At 42.3% G+C, this 20,155-nt stretch overlaps 1 protein-coding gene across 3 annotated transcripts; it reads left to right on the forward strand.

Moving 5' to 3' along the window:
* The first annotated feature begins 1,434 nt into the window (after positions 1-1,434).
* Positions 1,435-18,542, forward strand: atat1 (alpha tubulin acetyltransferase 1). Of its 3 annotated transcripts, none has more exons than XM_072370833.1 (12): positions 1,435-1,829; positions 3,287-3,347; positions 3,471-3,562; positions 3,846-3,903; positions 3,999-4,112; positions 5,540-5,641; positions 7,479-7,524; positions 7,854-7,899; positions 11,416-11,490; positions 12,790-12,985; positions 14,838-14,923; positions 18,166-18,542. In XM_072370833.1, exons 1-12 carry the CDS (start codon positions 1,738-1,740, stop codon positions 18,458-18,460), a joined length of 1,263 nt encoding a protein of 420 aa, XP_072226934.1. In that variant the 5' UTR covers positions 1,435-1,737; the 3' UTR covers positions 18,461-18,542. The 3 variants fall into 3 exon arrangements, with proteins under 3 accessions (XP_072226934.1, XP_072226933.1, XP_072226935.1); XM_072370832.1 differs by lacking the exon at positions 7,854-7,899 and adding an exon at positions 16,366-16,450; XM_072370834.1 differs by lacking the exons at positions 7,854-7,899; positions 11,416-11,490 and adding an exon at positions 16,366-16,450.
* Positions 18,543-20,155: the final 1,613 nt, after the last annotated feature.

Below are 20,155 nucleotides of genomic sequence, written 5' to 3' on the forward strand. Positions count from 1 at the left end.
TTGAACCCAGGTATCCCACATGGAAGGTGGCAATCATACCATACGCTATCCAGCCCCTTATATACTCATTCACTCAGCTTGACTGGTGGTATCGAGGCTCCATTGATGATGGCTTTTTATTGTCATCATGCACTTAACTCAGGGTGAACATTCTCAGAGTTGATTGAACTAACGCAGATCAGCTGTTCTGGAACCGGATACTCAGAGTTTCCCATCTCAGAGTAAGTCAACTCAGAGTTCAGGGATAGACTCAGAGTTTGTTGAACCTCCTTTCTGGAATACCCCCCTGCTCACCCAGCCTGACACCCAGAAAACACACTTCCAAGCCAAGTCGGATCATGACACGAACTCTGTAACTTCTGTTGGGTATAGAGAGCACCAAACTAGATATGGAATACATGAAACTGCAGAGGGATGTAAGTATAAATTCAGACAAAAAGAGAAGGTCATGGTGTGAACTGTATTTAATTCTGTTTTCTCTCCACAGCTTGAAAAACACGAAGAATTAAACAATTCAACACAACTTGAACTTGAAACTTGTCATTATTGTACAGTTCATGCAAAGAAATTTGGTTATTCATTTATATTCACAGTGGGGCGCCATGACCTAACGTTTGGGAAAGTTCGAGTTGTTAGCTCCGGCGCTAACAACTCGCTAGTTTGTTTCCATTCCCACTTTAGCTCGCTGCCAGCTGACATCCATGCTTCATCATCTATGAAGGGAAACGGCTGTGCGACTTTTAATGTAAACTAGACTGTTTGTGGTTAACTCAGATCATGCCAGTGGTCTCTTCTTATTGAAGACAACCATTTATTCGGCTGGTCTACGTCCTTTGGGATGGAATAAAGCTGCATTTTCGGGTTTCTTTGTCGACTGCTATCACATGTCTATGCTGCCCAGCAGCAGTTTAGTTCAGCGACATAAGTTACCATGGTTACTCAACGGGCATTCAAATAAAGCACGTTGGTGGAATGAAACTCTTACTTAAATGAGCCAGCATTATCGAGATAAACCAGCTTCGTGGAACACTTGAAAAGGTTTTTAATCTTAATGTGATCTTCTTCGTTAAATAAAGGTTCAAATAATGGCCGTAAAGAAGACAACCGATATTATGTCATGAACCTAATATTTATCTTAGCAATATTTTATGTTCAGAAATGTATTAACAATAAAACATTTTACCTGTCTTCATTTGTGAAATTAAAAAATAATTTGAGTCTATTAAAAATTATTACGCTATAAAGACCTTTAACGTATTTGAAAAATACAAAGTGAGTAATTGGTGATTTATTTATGTACTTTTCTCTTGTCTGGTTATTTATTTGCAATTGTCCCCTGCTTTTATTTTCCTGTTGTCTATTATTGTATTTAAAGTCTGTTTTGTAGTTGACCTATTGTCAATAAAGCATTATTTAAAAAAAGTACATAAACAAACGCGAAGAAGAAGAATGCCTCAACCACAGCGACACAGTAGAGTAACTGTAAATGGCAGGTGACCGTTTTTGCAGCTCATGAAGATAATATAATTTAATTTCTTGTTCTGTAATTGTAATGTGGATCTGTTGAGGTTTGAGGCCTCTAATTGGTTAACAAACTGTTTTTAGCATTAAGGGCTAATCAGCCATTGAGATAGCGCCCTGTATCAGCGCACCGTTAGCTCGCTTGCTAAGACCTTTGTTTACACGTACTTGCTGGATTTCTCTGGCACATATTTAGCTGTTCTGCCGATCTGTACTATGGAGTTTACATTTGATATTAATCAATTATTCTCCGAGAGGATCTCTGTCTTGGACCACAGCCTTGTTGCAGGCCGCAAATCAGCTGGAAGGTAAGTTAAAAGATGCCGGGTGTCCTTTGTTCATTACGTGTTACATTTCACTTGCCAGCATACAAAGATAGCATATTTGTTCTTCTGAACACACCAGGGTACTTGAAACAGTTTTTTGTATTCAAACGTTCAACCCCTGTCCATGGATAAGGTCATTTTGAAGGAATGACTTGATGGTGTGTTTGCTACCTGATGTTCAGTGGGTACAGTCATCAGCTGAACACACACACTCACACTCTTTTGGACACAGTGTGTGAACGGAGTTGCAAAATTACTAGTTGCTCAATAGTCTATACATTATGACTCCCTTGAATGAAATCAATGTTTTCAGTGAAAAGATGGGGGCTATAATCACTTTTTTTGGCAGGCAAAAAACTGCTGTGATGCCCATTTAAAGGTATTGCAGAGTGTGGAAATAACTACTTATCCTTTAATCTATACAAAAACTCGTTTGAATGAAACTGAACAATCAGAACAACAGAATCAACATTCTAATGACAAGATGGGGGGCTGTGATACATTTTTGGGAGTTGATAAACTGCTCATAGGGCTCTTTTAAGGGTACTTTTGATGGTGGAAAGAACTTGTTGGGCAAAATGCATGTACAAAATTACAAGTTTATTTTGTTCATATATTGAATTAAACCAAACCTAAATGTGAGTAATTAAAGGGACAAGCCACTGCACAACACTGAGAGTAAATGATGAATGTACTGTACTTGTATAGTGTAGCTCACCACTACATTCACTAACACTACATTCACTGGATGGACGCATCAGTACGATATGTGGGGTCAGTCTCTTGCCGAAGGTCCTGGGGAAGCTGGGAGTTGAACCACCAACCTTCCGATTGGTAGGCGACTGCTCCTCTTTCTGAGCTACAGCTGCTCCAGTCACAGCCCCAGTCACACTCAAGCGGACTCCAACAGGGGGAGACCTACCTCCCCATATCAGAGACCCCAGGGCATCCTCAGACACCAGGGCCCAGACCCCACACCTCAGCGGTCATCAACGCAGTCCCCCTCGTGATCCCACCCACCACAGCAGGACAGCACCACCCACAAGCCACCAAAGCCCTCAACTAAGCCAGTGTTGTGTCTGTTTGACGCTGAGAGGAACAGTCGCAGACCACAGAAAACGAGTGAGACGGCTTCAACGAGCCATGCAGTCAGCTCCTGGTGGAACACTGGAGCAGACATGTAGGAGGATGATGTCCCCAAACTGATAAAACGGCCTTAAAAATCTATTTGTAACATGTATTTTGAATCTTTAGAAAATAAGAATTAGGATTCTCATGTTAATATAATTATTTGCTTGTTTATTTACACACACTCATTCTGTTTGACACTGTCAGGGGGGGCCGCTGGAACAAAGAAAAGTCTTTTGTCAGCTGTTTAACTCTGTTCATCTCCTACACACACTCACAGCTTTTCTTTTCTACTGTGCTGTTTAACATAGGGCAGATCTTCAGGCCCACATAGCTACAGTTATTGATGAACTTGGAAGAGCCTCGGCAAAGGTGGGTCTGTATAGGTGTGGGAGCATGTTGATGTGTTTTTAAGATATGTGCCAAATCTCAAGTATCGCATCAGCACTGGAATGGTTTTCCTGTTTAACACTTTTAGTGCTCTTTCTCCTCCAGGCGCAGCGGCTCTCAGCACCCATAACAAGTGCTTCCAAACTGCAGGCCCAGAAGCATCAGCTCTACCTGCTGAAGGCTGGAGAGAGCAGCGGGTACATCTCACAGTCTGCCCTCATTACACACACACATTTTGCACAGTTTGTCTACTAAACACTGAGCTGGTTCTCTGCTCACAAGCACTCAGACACTCTGAGTCAGACTGAATTCACAGAGTAGGTACTGTACGGCTGGGACTTGCATGGCACTGTGTTTAATGCTTATGGCAGCCACTTGGCTCAAACTGCCCAAATGGAAAAGCAGGTGGTACCCGTTGCTCTTCACTGTGCTCTCCTCTCCTTCAAAGCAAACTCTGTCCCTCCTGTCTCTTACCTACAGAGGACGTGAGGTAGTTGTGGGATTTCTGAAGGTCGGCTACAAAAAGTTATTTCTGCTTGTGAGTTAATGATTTCCTTTAGTGCTCTCCTTATTTGTCCTTTCTTTCCACATGCTTCACTGATTACATGTCTCTGTGAACGGCTTCCCTTCTAGGACCGACATGGTGTGCACGTAGAGGCGGAGCCACTGTGTGTTTTGGATTTCTTCATTGCAGAAAACTTGCAGCGACATGGCTACGGACTGGAGCTTTTTGATTTCATGTTGCAGGTGAAGTTCTCGATTGTTCTTGAAGGCAAATCTTGTGATTTAAAAACTCCAATTAAGCTGCGAGCGTACCACAGATACAGAACCAGCCCTTCTCCCACTTGTCAATATCTGTTAAAGTTGTCATTTACAGCCTGATGTTTCAGAGCCATGCACACATAAAGTGGCCTCAGAAGCCTGATGCTACAATCCTTTCAATGAATTTTTTCCCCATTAATCTCCACTCAGAACCCCAGAACGTCAAAGGAAAAACAGGATTTTAGAATTTTTCATAAATTTGTTAAAAAGAGAAAATGAGTATCATTTATTAAAAGTATTCAGACCCTTTGCAATAACGCCATACATTTGGCTCCAGAACCTCGGCTCTTTTTGGATATAATCCAACAATCTTTAATTGTGAGATTTTCTCTCAAGCTCAGTCAGGTTGGATAGGGCACCCTGGTGGATGGCAATTTCTAGGTCTCGCCAGAGATGTTCAATAAGGTTAAAGTCAGGGCTGTGGCTGCGCCACAGCAAGAGAGTCACACAGTTGTCCCAGCTTTGTGTAGCAGGTCATTGTCAGTTTGACCAGATGTCCAGCTCTTGGAAGAGTCCTGGTTGTTACTTTTTCCATTTGATAATTATAAAGGTCATTGTGCTCTTTGCAACCTGCAGGGCAGCAGAGTTTTTGTAGCCTTTCCCAGATCAGTGCATTGCAACAATCCTACCTGTGAGCTCATGGCATGGCTTTTGCTCTAACATGCACTGTCAGCTGCGGGGCCTTCAGTAGAGAGGTATGTGTCCAAATCATGTCCAATCAATTTAAATGACCACAACTGGACTCCACTCAAGGTGTAGAAACATCTCAGGAGAATGAGAGGCCCAAAAAGAGTCCAGGCCCCGGAGCCAAATTTCAAATATTGTTGCAAAGGGTCCGAATACTTGTGTAAAAGTCATATTTTAGGTTTTTTTTTTAACTTTTTTTTTTTTAATTCAGTTTTTGCTTTGTCATTATGGGCTTCTGAGTGTAGATTAATGTGAAATGAAATGAATTGAACCTGTTGTAGCATCAGCCTGCAATGTAACAAAATTGTAAAAAGTGAAGGGAGTTCAGTGAATTCTTTCTCAGGCCACTGTATATTAGAATAAATTTCACAGCTGTCAAAAAGGGCAATAACACACCGACTTCGATTTAATTTGTGGCACTGATGCTGCTAGTGAAACAAACTCTTTGTGGACATGTGTTGTTGCACGGTAAGACGGGCACGCACTCTGCATCTGTGCCAGAACAAACTCGGAGTGAATGTTCTCACTGGAACTTATGCCTTATTGAGCACTCCATGAAAGGCCTGAAGGGGGTTTAAAGGCAATGCTTTGTGTCATTCTGGAATGGTGTCACACGAGTATTCCACTAGCAGCAGTAACATCCCGTTTTTCTTTCCTCACTGCAGCACAAGAATTTGAAGCCGGTTCTGATGGCGTATGACAGGCCCTCTCCAAAATTTCTGTCCTTCCTGGGAAAGCATTACTGTCTGACACAAAGCGTTCCTCAGGTACCGTCACCACATGTAAATGGCCTCTTAGGTTCATCAGTTTTGTCAGAGAAGCACAGAAAATGACTTTTGGGGTTGTTTCATTAAGGCTGGTTGGTCCCCTTGTTGTAGGGGACCAACCACTTCACCACTTTCTTCCATAAGTGTGTATCTCATGGCAACAACTTCCCACAACACTGAGGAAAACTGACAATAAGAAGAAGTGCTAAATGAATGAACACACCCAATATAAATGACTATAAGTTGTTAACAGAATAACTAAACTTGATATATTTGACTACAACATTTAACAGAACACCCCCACTGACTGAACAACTGATGATGACAGGGACTGCATGGAGAGGATATAACTTAAGGTTATGAATATCACCCCAGTTCTCTGATTAGCATTGGTGAGTGTCTCACTATAGGGAAGCGCCTCCTGCGTGACCTTTTTAGAAGCTCAAATACCATTACACCAGCCCTGAGGCCTGAACCTTCACCCTACACATGGGGCTGACTTGGCGTCTACCGTCATTCAAAACAAGCTCCCCTCCGCCTTGCTTCAGCAGCAAGCCATTTCTTTGTATGTTCCACCGTATCCTTAAGTCACTTGTAACTGATATCAAGCCTATAATGGCCTGCAATTTTCAGTAATTGTTCTTTTGGACAGCCATCTAAGAACAACTCTGAAGGAGATGCAAAGAAATCCTCAACGCAAGCCATTTGACAACACCAGACCAATGGAATGCAGTAGTTAACACTGGGCCTGAGGTGTGTCACTCAGTTATTCAGTGGTGCATGCATGCATGCATACATGCATGCATGAATGGCACAAGTGTTGTGCTAAGTAGAAAACCAAAATGACTTTGAAGAGGAACGAGGAACAGAGTCTCCCTCTCTGAACCCATCTGCAACCCCGTTGAAGCTTACTGAACGGTCACTGTTCCACTGTGAGGGTGGAGTGTACTACAGTAACCGTGTAGTTGTTCTGCCCTGCAGGAAAAGCGTGAAGTTTGACTTCACCTGAGGACACCGTCTGCACCATCACTGTTTGCCAGCTGCTCAATCTGTCAGTGCTTCTGCACTCAGTTTTCTCACAGCAACCAGAAAGCTCACACCAAGATAAAAGACACGCAGCATTGTGTTAAACTAAAGGTGGTGGATGGAGCAGCTGAAAATCTGATCTCTAATCGGAGAGAGAGAGAGCAGAAGCTGCAGCTCAAACACTTGAAACCAGTTTTCTCTTGTTCATTTGGTTGAGACGCTGAGAAAAAAACCACCCGGTGCTGCAGCTGATTATTGGAAGTAAACCATGGCGGAGGAAAGTTTATTTATTCAGTAACTGGACCTGTGGGATTCCTCTGATCAGATGACTCCACCTCGGCTGCATTTGTCTTAATGTGACTGCAGCAGTTCACACCTGTGTTGAAAGGGATGCAATATGTGACTTGGTTCACAAAATGTTGGAGAGACTCATTTAGGCAGCGCACAGACATGTTCAGGTGCTGGAAATCAGGGCAGTTCTGATAAGGAGTTTATCTTAAAAAGACAGTCTGAAGCTTTCCTCTCGCTTATTAAACTACATTTCCACCGCTTGTTTCATTGCTCAGGCCTCTATGGAAATATCACACAGTAGGTCTTTCATTACCTCAACAAATACAGCATTTAAGGGCAAGAGCACAGTTACATTCTTATTGGAAGAATGCCCACAAAACATTGCTGGATTAGTTGGTCTGGTTTGCTGTTGGAAGAACAATGATGGGTAGGGCAAGCCCACGCTCTGAAAGGTTTCTGGTATGTCTCACTCAGATAGCTGTGTCTGTTCTCATCTGCTCTTTCTTGTCATTCTGTGTAGGTCAATAACTTTGTTGTGTTTGATGGCTTCTTCCTCAACAAAGCAGGTAACTACTGCTTCCTTGCTTTTCTGTGTGTTGTAACGTGAGCTTTGAGGTGTGGCTGAGCTGGCGCTCTCAGACATTACCGGCTCCTCCTGTGCTTTACATTCTTGGTATTTCTGGATCATCACTGATTCTGCTCCTTTTTTTATTTGTGTAACAACCAAATACTTTTGAACTATTATCATGGTGCAGCTTTAGAGTGAACATCTGCTTTTTGTTTGATTCCATGCAATATGTGTGAAACTCCCTCAGTAGAGATATAAGCTTGAATTGGACATTCAGCCGCCTTTTATCCCACTTCCAAAATCTTTTGTTTCACCAAACTCTCGCAGGGTCACCTTCCTGTCCTCTGACGGATCAGAGGATGTACGGCTTTTTGTAAGGACTTTTCTTTTCTCATCTCTTACCGGCATCTTGTTCCCTCTACTCTATCCCATAATTAGCTCCTTACTGTGTGTTTGTTGCTCTTGGTCTTGCTCTTATTTTCCTCCTCATCGTTTTTAATCCCCTTTCTTGTTACTTCCTGTATTTATCGTGCTTTTATCCATGTCATGCATCATTTATCATGTAATATATTAAACCTCATCCCTTGTGCAACAGGACTGAAGTTTCTCTGCTGAGAGTGACAATTTTTAAACTACTCAATTCCCCTCCTTAAATCCCCTCACTACTTCTGTACCTCAGAAGTAGAGCTTCTGAGGTACAGGGAGATACCTATGTGCTTCCTGAGCCTCCAGTCTCTCTTAGTTTAATAAAGATCAGTGACAGGTGCTTTGTTTGGCACAATCACAAAAGCACAATCATGTACTGTTAACACGAAGGCTGTTGCCTCTTTTTACATCGCATCTTGTGTAAATAGTCCAATCAGATTGTATTGCTTTATTCTGGAAAACAGGAAAAGGAGCAGTCCACAGGCTGCTTGCAGCTATTAGTATTAAATCTGATAAGAACGGTGTCCAACAGCTAGCCTACAGGGACAGGCACATCCCGGTTTTTTTTGTGGAAAGGTTAGGTGTGACTACTCTAGCTGCACTTTGTTGATCTGGTTGGTGAAATGTACAGAAACATAAAAAATCAAATAAAATATCCTTCATCCAGATTTTAACAACATAACCTTTTGTCTTACCTGGATGGCCTAATTCCTAAAAAATAAAGGGACCTGGAATAAGACTTCACACACTATAGTCAGTATCTACAAAAGTGAAAGGTCTTATAACTAATAAAAAATCCCTTCTCAAACTGAACAGAAGCAGTGCATGCTGATGGTAAAGGTGTAGTTAAGCTAGCTGCTGTCTCTGATGTAGTAGCAGTAGCATCATTAGTACAGGCAGGAGCAGCACTATGCTTCTTAAAATCTCTGAAAAATGGATGCATCACACAGCATTAAGTTTCTCTTTGTGAGCTGCTGAAAGCTGGAATGGACTCAGTGAGACTCAATGAGTGGGACTCATTTTCAGCCCTGGAGTTTCATGCCTCAGGCCGGCCCACGTTACATCATGACCTATTATTAAAATCATGTAATTATGACCTTACATTTGATATAGAAAACACATTTTGACTTAACCAATTAAGATATTTTCAATGGCAAAATATGCAGCTTTATTTCATATTACTTTCATCCTATTCCCTTTCAGCTGTGGGCTTTGTGTATTTACTATCTTACTTTTAATGATAAAAATACAACAGGCCTACTATCATTTGGGTATAGAAAGTGGTTATATTGGAACAGATGATTGGTTGTTCACACACTCACCTGTGACAGCTCACCTGTTCCCTCCATATTGACAGAAGCAGTCCCCTCATCACTACCGGCTCCTGGCTCTGCTTCTGACATTAAATCACATTTTAAAAATGCTCATAACTCTCAGCACAAAGCTCCCCTTTTTACAAAGCCTTCTGATCAATTTAGGTCAGTTTCAGTAATGTAGTGCTGGATCATCTAGCATCTCAGGGCCCTTTTCGTGTAGAGCAGGTCTACACCATACTTTTCATTATATTAATTCTAATAATATTCACTCAGTGAGTAATCCTGTCCACTCTGGACTTGTGGACTTGGTGCTGGATCTTCTGACTCTGTGGTGCCGTATCCTACTATTACTTAAATGATATAACGTTACGTTATATGCCACAACACTACACAATTCATTGGCTTGATAATTACCTAACTTGAGCGGTAGTTTGCAGGCAGGGTTCAACATATTGCCTTATCCATTTCATGGTCCTTATTTGACGTTACAAACCGCGAGCTCGTCTTTTTTGCATTGCATTGCGTCCAATTTTTGCATATTCAGCTGCGTCTGTTTCCAGAGCTTTCCTCTTTTTAATTGTAGCCTTCTCAGCACGACACTTGCTCTTTCTTCTTTCCATCTTTCAAACACCACTGACCGAGTGCACTGACGTGTGACGTCAGAGAGCTGCCAGTGGAGGTGGAGGCGGCCCAGGGACAGCGGTAATCAAGCCACTGCCTTGACTAAGAACACCGGGCCTTGTGGCCCCAACATCAGACCGACCCACCGGGAATTGTTCCCGGTTTGTGAAGATTCACACAGAGGGACAGAGAGAAGAGAGGGAGCAAATACTGTATCTTGTCCCTTTTTCGGCAGATTTATTTGCTACTGCAGTTACTTTAGTCATCTTATAATATGTTAATTTTGTGGTTATATTCAAATTAAATTCAGTTTTATTTATATAGCGCCAAACTACAACAAATGTCATCTCAAGGCACTTAAATAATATAGTCCAATTCAAGCCAATTGGAATTCAATTCATTGTAATCATAATCCAATGAAATCCAATTAATTAATTTAAAAATAATCCAATTAATTCATATAGAACCAATTCAAAAACAAGATCCTAGCTACGGAAACCAACAGATTGCACCGAAACTTCCCTTCAGTGCTTACTCAACTTCCAAAATGTTATTTTATTTGAGGGGGCAATGCCCCCTTTTGCCCCTGCATAGAGCCGGCCTGGGTTGAAGCCTGCTTTCTGTGCTGCTGTTCCAGACGTTTCTGTGCTAGCTTTCAGTTGGCCTCTCTGTATGGGCAGGTTTAACGCACCAAAGGCTTGGTTGTACTAATGATGCATTTAAACAGCTATGTTCTCTATTTTTTATAGATTTGCCAAATGCAACATTAGTTACCAGTAGCTAATGCAACAGAATTTAGTTGGTACCTTGAGTGTTTAGCTGTATTATGTGTTTGTTTTTTTAATTTTTTTTTTTTTTAAAGAAAAGTACATCTTGTGACTGCATTTTCATGGACTGGCTTGAGTTCAAATCTACAATAACAATAATTTTAGTACCCTTTTTCATTTAAGTATTTAGTGTGTTTATTCAAGACGGGAAGAGAAAGGATTTTAAAGTAAGTTTACATGAAATGCTTTTTATCACTCTTCCTACTGGCAACTCCTTTAAACTGATGGGTGTTTGTACATGTTGGCTGGCTCTTGTACTGCCTCTCGCTGGTGTCAGACTGTGGCAACAATTCGGTTTATTTATAAAGCAGCAAATTGCAATAAATGTCATCTCAGGGCATTTCAGTGCTCCTGTCCAATTCAAGCCAATTGCAGTCCAATTCACCCATCAGTTAATATTCACTGTCACTTGTCTGTGTCAGATGCACCTAAAGAATTTTGTTAACCATAATTAAAATGGCATTTCTTAAGTCTTTGAAATCGAATTTTGCTGAAGGCTTGACAATGAGTGACAATTATGTTGGTTCTGTTCCAGAACCCATACGCTTAACTGGGTTTACGATTGTCACCACTCACTGATGTTGCCGTCCAGCCAGTGAAACTGTTCAGTAGTTTGCAAAGGAAACTCTATGTGCCTTCATTAGGGCAGGCTCTGATGTTCTGTCGTTGGTTCTGCTCTGAATTTGTTCTTTTCTACAGCGGTCCAGTTGAAAAAGACTCTCCTAAAAAAGCCAGACGGAGAGATCAAGCCTTACTCTTTAATGGAGAGAGAAGGTAAACGCTTGTTTTACTTCACCATAAATGCAGACATTAAACCGATACACAACCCAGATGATGTGGTTTAGAAACGCTTCCATACTACCTCCTACATCTCAGCTGAGGAAACAAAATATGCTGAAAAATGATGTCAGATCATCGAAGAGCAGCTACAGTTGGTAAATAATAAGTTTATATAGATAATGAATAGGTTTATTTCTGTAGCATCACTTCGCTGCATGTAATTTGAAGACACTTTAATATAAATCTGATAATAATTCAGTCAGAATCAACCCAATTCATTCATATATTTTCAATTCACAAGAAGCATGCTTGCTCAGAAAGGTAAAAGATTACATTGAACCCTCATTTTAATACAGTATATACTGTATGTATGTACATATATATGTGAAGGTCCTTGTCCAAGTCACTGGAATTGGTGGATTGGCCCTTTGATGCCTGGCCTCTCATGTAATGTCCAGGGGGTCCTCAGCCAGGATGATAGATTCCTCCATGCTCACTAGTCAGTGTAACCTGAGCCAAATTCCAACTCATGTTAACAGTACATAACGTTTGTGCTGCCCACAGGTTTCTGCTAGAAGCAGCACTAAAAGCAATAATACAATACAATGGAAGAAATGCTGCGGAAGCCACAATCTCATTAACACCATTTCCTCTCTGTGTCGTACTTGAGACGAAAGGTCAGGGTGTTCTCTGGTGAGGTAAACCATAGATGTTCAGAGAAGACGCAGACATGGAGGCACCAGGCTGTTTTTAGTGATCAAAATGAAAGAAATCCTCACATGCTGCTGTATGACATGCTTCTCTGCTGCAGAAATGAGTCTGACTACTATGGTTTTCTCCACAACAATGCAGGCTGGTTAGCGTTTGTCAGTCTAGGACATCGGCACACTATTTAACATGAGGGGAGAAGGATACTTTTTATTAGGAATTCCCTGTAGCTGTTAAAGCATGTTATCCAGTCTCCTCCTCAGTAATCATCTGATATTTCTAGAATTGCAAATAAAAACCTGACAATTAAGAACTTGCCCTTTGCTCTGAGTATATTAGCTAAAATTGTACATTCTTTGCATTTTTTTCTTCTTTTTCTGTTGATCCAGGGTAGTTTTGACTGTGTTTGCATCCCTGTATATAAAACTTTAAGCTCTTACTGAAAGAGAATGTAGCTGCAGCTTAGATAACTGATCTTATTTCGTGTTTGCTTCAGTTGCATCTCTCTTTACAAAGGTTTAAATGAATCATTTTTCTAGAACCAAGCAGAGTTAGAATTTACTATAAAGATTCTTTGCTGTCCAGTGGTTCGTCAGGAGCAGAGGACTCTTCCTTGGCCCTTTGCTCCTCCTCACTCCCCTCAGCTCTCCCGCCCTCTGAGCGTGGAATCCTCCCCCAGCAGGGCAACTCCTCGAAGCACACGGTCGTTTTCCCCTGGGGGCAACAAGGAGCAGAACACACAGTCGGCGGTCATGGAGCGCTGCAGAGAAAGACACAGCAGGTAACAGCTGACTGATCAAACGTGTGATCTGTATCTGGACAGCTCATCTTTTAATAGATTTGGTCTAGTAAACGCAGGATGCTGGGGCATCAAGAGTTCAGTTTGTTGGCAGCAGAGACTAAGAAAACCCTGAAACACTTTTTGCCTTTGCCTGGATAGTATTCATGTAGAAATTCTGATTTAATTTATATAGCACCTTTTAAAACACAGTTCTTCAGAAATGAAACCAACTGATATAAATACATATACTTGCATATGTACAAGCATACAGGAAAAGAACACCTTGAGCAAGCAAGAACTTGATATCAAATAAATCCACTGGGTTCAAATACTACATCCTTACTTGCTAAGTGTGTAATGTTAAAGGTAGGTGCTGTGTGGCCTCTGGGCCGTGTGCACAGCCAAAGCCAACACTCTTCTGTTGCAGAATAACATCCTGCCATCAGCAGCAGGCTGTTGCAAGATTCCGACATTTAAACGTTTGGAACACAAGCGCCTTTGTGCCCTCTGCTCGGTTCCTCTCCATCTCACACACAGGTGCATAGTGATGGTCAGACAGAGGACCCTCGGTAGAGAAAAAACAACTAATGACACACCTGTAGACGAAGAAAGAGAATAAGCATGAAGAACTCCTTTTCTTTGGTAACAACCCTAACCCTTGATAATTCAGTAAAGCGACCTCAAGCTACGGCTCGTAGCTTGGTAAATGGACCGCATCTATATTACCCTTTTTAAATCCTGTGGATCACTCATAGCTTTACACTACAAGCCACAGACAGAACATTGTCATTCCAGACCTGCTCCACATGTCCTGCGTAAGCTGTTTGCAGGTAACTGGTATGAGATCAACCCAGTCCTGTTTGTTTAGCAAAGCATTTATTTGAACTGTGAACATGAAGCGTGCATCTTAGTCATCCAGTGATGTGGGACAGCGGCTAATGAAGTGATCCGGTGATAACGCTGGCTGTTTTCACTTCAGTATCTGGATGATTTAGCCGCTTCCATGTGATAACGTCTGAAAGAAGATGTCGTAGTCAGCTAAGTGTGGCAGATGGATGCTGTATGGCTGTCACGGTGAGGCACATCACTTCCTCCGGGATATTTGACCGCTGCTTTCTAAATAGTCTCTTCTTTGTCTCTTCTCTTCACCTCCCACATCGTTTTTGCTCATCTGCTCCATCCCATTTATCTTCTTTTGCTTTTGATTGATTCTGTGTGCATCGTCATCATTGTCTGGTGACACATTAGTAGTTCCCCTAATAGATCTCGGCAGGATTTCAATTGACCAGCCCCGGACTGGCCCTGCTGCCCCTCCCTTTAATGAGATGGCTGGGTTGTCTTAGTTTAACAGATTAACAGTTTGTGTGGCTTGGAAAGGGGGCGTCTGCTGCCATCAGAAGGATTATTTGACTCGGACTAAGAGAACAACATGCTCGTTTAGGCCTTGTAGTCTTAATGAACCCTGCACAGAGAATCATGGCTCTGTGGTATCTGCTTGCCTTTTTTACAACTCATTAAACTATCTCCCACAAAATTTTACCTGTGATGTTGCCTTTTGTTCCTCAACTGTTCTTTTCCGTGAATTGGTGTCACCACTCCCCACCTTGGTAAAAGTGAGAATTGCTCCTTTTACACCACTTGATTTTATTGAATGTGTTTTTTTCTCTTAACTGTATTTGAGTTGTGTACCGTCACTTATCTTTTGTTTTTCTCGTCGTCATACATTACCGTTGTTTGGCTTGAACTTCCATCTTGTTTACTCCTGTCATCCCTTTTTTCTACCTGCTCTGTACCTTTTCCATTTTTGGTTTCTTCTCATCCTCGTTGCTGGCTGTTGCCGTTGCTCTGGTAGCCAGGGGGGTCTCGCTGCCAGATCCAGCCTGTACAGTCGGCACATGGACAGCGGAGCTGTTGGACTGCTGAACAGACACCTTCCAGGTAACGTTTTGTGAAGATTTTGTTGGCTAATATAAACCTTTCTTATGACTGGGTCATCGTCACATGTTATTAGCATGATGTATTTTTCAGGCTAAAGAAATACTAGTTCTCACTGTTTTAATACTCAACACATTATGATATTTGTAACAGTTTGTGTGGTGGAATGTCGTTTTCCTCCTAATTCACTGGTTTAGATTTTGTCCCAAACTAAGCACCGTTTACTACTCAGCAAGCTGACAACTCATTAAATCTCCTGAAAGTTTGTGGTCCAAACCTGTGGCGACACACATGCAACCACTGTGATTGTGTTTTCACACACATGCTCAAATATGACTCATTTGTAAAGCACAAATGTAAAATGGGCACTGTGCTGCAATGACATTTTGCTATAAGCTTGATCAAAAAGGAAAGTTTTAAGCCTAATCTTAAAAGTGGAAAGGGTGTCTGCTTCCCGGACATTTACTGGCAGCTTATTCCACAAGAGAGGGGCCTGATAACTGAAGGCTCTACCTCCCATTCTACTTTTAGAAACTCTGGGAACAACAAGTAAACCTGCAGTTTGGGAGCAAAGTGCTCTGTTAGGAAAATATCTTACAATGAGATCTTTAAGATATGATGGAGCTCGGTCATTAAGAGCTTTACATGTGAGGAGAAGAATCTTAAATTCTATTCTGAATTTAACAGGGAGCCAATGAAGAGAAGCTAAAACTGGAGAAACATGATCTCTCCTGTTAGTTCTCATCAGAACTCTGGCTGCAGCATTTTGTAAAGTACACCCTGGACAGGTAGCCAGTCCATCGCAGTGCCACACCGAGACAAACGAGGCACACAACCATCCACACTCAATCCGAGGGACAATTCACGTGTCCACGTGCACACTCCACACAGAAAGGCCCCAGCCAGGATTCAAACCAGGAAGTGATACAATCAGTTAAATATGGTATTCGTTAATTTGTTTAATTTACCAGATACACTTCCAAAGAAAGGATTTTCAGTGTCTTCACTGACAAACTGCACTGTACTTAAATGGTAAGAGTTCCAATTGAAAGCTGCTGGTTGTTGCTCTTGGTGGGTTCAGTCCTGAGAAACCCATGCTGTGCTGTCCACAGGGCTTTATGACTGTTAAACAAGCTTTTAAACCTGGATAAGTTTGCTCTTTTAATCCATTTCATTGCATATCAAGTGACATGAAGCTGTAGAAATGCAGTCATTTCGTGTGAACCTATGTTGTTTTTTTCCTGTCTATGTAGATGGTATTTTTGTGTAAGAGTATATTTCCTGTTGTGTGTTTGTAGTATTTTACATGCACCTTGCTCTCAGTGAGCTGATCACCCTTGTCTAAACCAGGGAATGATGATAACTGCCACCATTAGAGTCAGGTGTTTTACAGCCAGGCAGTTCTGCTCTCCGTCCTCATGTGCCAGTACCTTGTGCCTCCTCAGGTCTGAGACCAGTGGCTGATCAGACATGCGCACTGGGGTACACAGACACACACAGATTGGCCAGTATTCATACAACTCTAAGCAGGTATTTACACTACAGCACTTGACACATTTGAATGGTCATTGTCTGGCAGATTAATTGGGAAATCAAGTGCAGTGACTCACCTTGTGTCAAGGTGAATGTGGCTCAAAGGGGAACTCCGGTATTTTTAAACCTAGACCTTATTTCTGGCATGAAATACGTTCATCTACTCACCGAGAGCAGTTTGGTGAAAGTCAGCAGGAGGGGGTTGTTGGTGGGTAAAACGAGCAGCAGCCAGGAGCTGAACCCAGGTATAGGGACGGGAGCTCTTCATACCTCCAAAAACGCTGCTCACACTATGACATCAGGCTCTTGATTGCAACAAGAAAGTGCTCAACTTTCTCCCATCGAATGACGCAGCAGTAGTTGGTTTTATTGGCTTCAGTTTGACATGGCACTGACAGAAATTGTCACAGGAGTGTGCATGGCTCACATTTTCCATACAGAAATGTCCGTTTACCTTAATTCAATTCAATTCAATTTTATTTATATAGCGCCAGATTACAACAATTGTCATCTCAAGGCACTTAATTAATATTGTCCAATTCAAGCCAATTGGAATTCAATTCATTGTAATCATAATTAAAATAAACTAATTTAAAAATAATGCAATTAAATCATATCGAGCCAATTCAAAAAATTAATATCCTAGCTAAGGAAACCAACAGATTGCACCGAAACTTGTCTTCAGTCCAATCTCCCGTCCTGAGCCTGAGGGACTGTGGAAAGGAACGACTCCCTTTAACAGGAAGAAACCTCTGGCAGAACCAGAACCAGGAAGAAACCTCTGGCAGAACCAGAACCAGGAAGAAACCTCTGGCAGAACCAGAACCAGGAAGGGTGGCCATCCGCCTCGACCAGCTGGGGTTTGAGAAGACAGAAAAGAGGGAAAAGAGGGGGGAAAAACACCATAACGCCATTCAAAGGATATCTGTTGGAACAGGGAAACATAGGTTAATAACCACAATAATGTCACATGTACATAATATCATTTGTGAAATTAAACAGGGGGAAAAAGAGAGCAAAGTGAGGAAAGGTGTGACAGATGAGGTCCCCCAGCAGTCTAAGCCTATAGCAGCTTAACTATGGGATGTTTCAGGATTACCTGAGCCATCCCTAACTATAAGCTTTATCAAAAAGGAAAGTTTTAAGCCTAATCTTAAAAGTGGAAAGGGTGTCTGCTTCCCTTAATGCTTTGGATGGAGGCTCTGAAACTGATGGCAACGAAGAAGAAAACTCTTTAAACACTCTACTCTCTGTTTGGTTAAAGCCAACCCAGAAACATTAAACCCCACAGGGTCTGTGCTGCAGGTCAGAAAGCACAACAAGCATCGGCTCAGGAAGGGGCTGCAGCTCTAGCTCATTACCACAGGTGGTGGTTCTGTAGGCAGACACCAGTACACGGCCCTGAAAAGCAAAGAAGCATTTATGTTATTGCCACAGACACCTTTGTTGTCCTTTTTAAGGAACAAAAACCATCAACAGTGTGTTTAAATGTACTCTTGTACAGACGCTTCCTGTCTGAAACCAGCAATGACCATAGAAGCTGCACCTCAGGAACAAAAACGGAGTGATTTTCAGCGTCCCCCTTTGCTCTGCGTTTTACTTGCATGCCAGCACATGGGTTATGTTGTTAACATCAGTTAACTTGTATGTTTTCCCTCTATCACTAAACTTTCATCCACTGACACCTGTTACTGTCTCACCCCGACAACCAGGTCTCAGCCTCTCTGGTCTCCACTTCTTCCTGCATCTGAGAGGAATGGCAGGTGCAGCCAGACCTCTGTAGAAAGCAGAGACAAAGTCCTGGATACAGGCGCCACATCCTGTGTTTCTGCAGAGATCAAACTGATGGACAGTCAGCAGACTTCAGCAGGAGCAAAGCAGCCACCTCTGCTGGAGACAGAAAGGGCCAGAAATGGACGAGGCTGGTCGTGGACTGTCGGAGAGAACTGCTCCACTGTCCAGTGGGTGAAGCAGAAGCAGGAATACAGGAGCACCCGCCCTTGGTGATCAGAAGTCAGATCTGTGATGGTTATTTAAATAAAGATTTTTGTTTCTCTCTGTGAAAAAAGCTGTCAGACATGTGCTGAAGGTGAGTGAGTGTCAAAGTTCAGTAGCACTGAGAGGAAAAGTGATATGTTCCACACACAGCTGAGTTGAGCTTTGGTTACAGCTCCACTGGTCCATCTGACTGGACCAGCGTCCGTGTCCCAGTATACCTGCTGAGGAAGGGACTCTGGTTATTGACTGGAGTGTTTCTGACGCTGTGTGAGGACAGATTTAAGAGCTCCTGCTGCTTCTACCTTCCTCTGTGGGAGGCCATGGAAGTACAGCTGAATCCACTGCACACGCTGTCTTTAGGTTTCTGAAAAACAGAAAAATATGGGAACGAGAGCAGCGTGATTGGGATTTCAGCTGGAGTAATATACATTTACACTTTAGTGTTTTCTAAAAGATGGAAGTTTGGCGCATGTACAGAACACCTCGGCCCATCGGAGTGCAGCTGAGTCTTTACATGCAGGAGGGATTTGATCTGCAACTGTATTATCTGTTTACAGAAGCTCGAATTTGAGCAAATGTGGTCGGAGTAATATGTTTAAAGGAGCACTTCAGTTCATGTCTGCAACCATCTAGTAGTCTGATGACTCAGCCTCAGGGCCACATCCGGTCCGTTCCATGACAGCCAGGAACGCTGACAGCTTGCCTCTTAGTCCATGTGGCACAGGGAGAGACACAGTTAATGTATTTCTATTTAAAGCCGAGTTTTGCACTGCAGCAGTAGGCCTTGTACTGTCAGTTTCTTGGGTTATTGCCCTTGTTCCAAACATTGATAGTCAGTGTAAGCTAACGGGCACCCAGCCACAGACCTTCTCACTACTTGTCTTGGTAAGTTGTGTTCTGGGTTCACTGACCCTGTAACGTGACTGCTCAGTCATGGGGAACTGCTGCTTATCAGACGTCAGCATCAGGGCGTTCATACCCATAATGCCTTTGGGACTTATTTGTTTGCTTTAGCTGAGTCAGTCTGCTGTGGTGTTTCTGTGATTTTCAGCTTTTGCTCTGACTTGTCCAAACAGACTCTTCCGTGCCAAGAGAGGCACTAGAATTCACACAATGTGATGCTTGAAATCAATATGGAAGTCCATGAAACTTTGTCATGGATGGAGGCTCTGTGTACCACAGAGGGTTTAGATCAGATTAAATTCTGGCTTACAGTATTACTGGATATACACTTTGGTAAGTATAATGGCTGCTTAGTGCAACAAAAACCACCTGAAAGAAGATCAAGAAGAAGAAGGAGCATGTTCATTAAGGAAGCAGAGCCAAGTTAGCCAGGATATACCTATGGAACTTTAAAATGCCCCTCCTATTATATGAGATGATTCACTGAACAAGTTTATTTCATATTATTTGTCTCATTACGATATCATGACATTAAGCTTTTGAAATATGTTCCCAGTGGCTCAGAGAGTTCCTGCATGGGTGAGGCAGTTTCTCTGGAAAGAAATGAGGATCATGTTTGTGAAAGCAGGCCAAGCCCAGACCAGGCAGGAGGAGCACTTCCAACTCCTCTCCACATTAATGTCATGGTTTACATACTCTGCTGGGGCAGCAAGGTCTGATCCTGCATTTCTTTCATTAGTAAAAATGACCAGTTCAGTCAGGCCCTGCTCAGTTTTAGACTGCTGTCAACCAACGTGTCGT

This window comes from Leuresthes tenuis, unplaced genomic scaffold, assembly GCF_036924035.1.
Source record: "Leuresthes tenuis unplaced genomic scaffold, fLeuTen1.0.hap1 SCAF_18, whole genome shotgun sequence".
Lineage (NCBI taxonomy): Eukaryota > Metazoa > Chordata > Actinopteri > Atheriniformes > Atherinopsidae > Leuresthes > Leuresthes tenuis.

What these genes read in the sequence shown, in the direction of transcription:
- atat1 (XM_072370832.1), top strand. Translation starts at nt 1,738, where the DNA reads ATGGAGTTTACATTTGATATTAATCAATTATTCTCCGAGAGGATCTCT. An exon ending in GGCCGCAAATCAGCTGGAAG is followed by an intron (nt 1,830 to 3,286) that starts GTAAGTTAAAAG and finishes TGTTTAACATAG; the next exon opens with GGCAGATCTTCAGGCCCACA. An exon ending in CTTCTTCCTCAACAAAGCAG is followed by an intron (nt 7,525 to 11,415) that starts GTAACTACTGCT and finishes TCTTTTCTACAG; the next exon opens with CGGTCCAGTTGAAAAAGACT.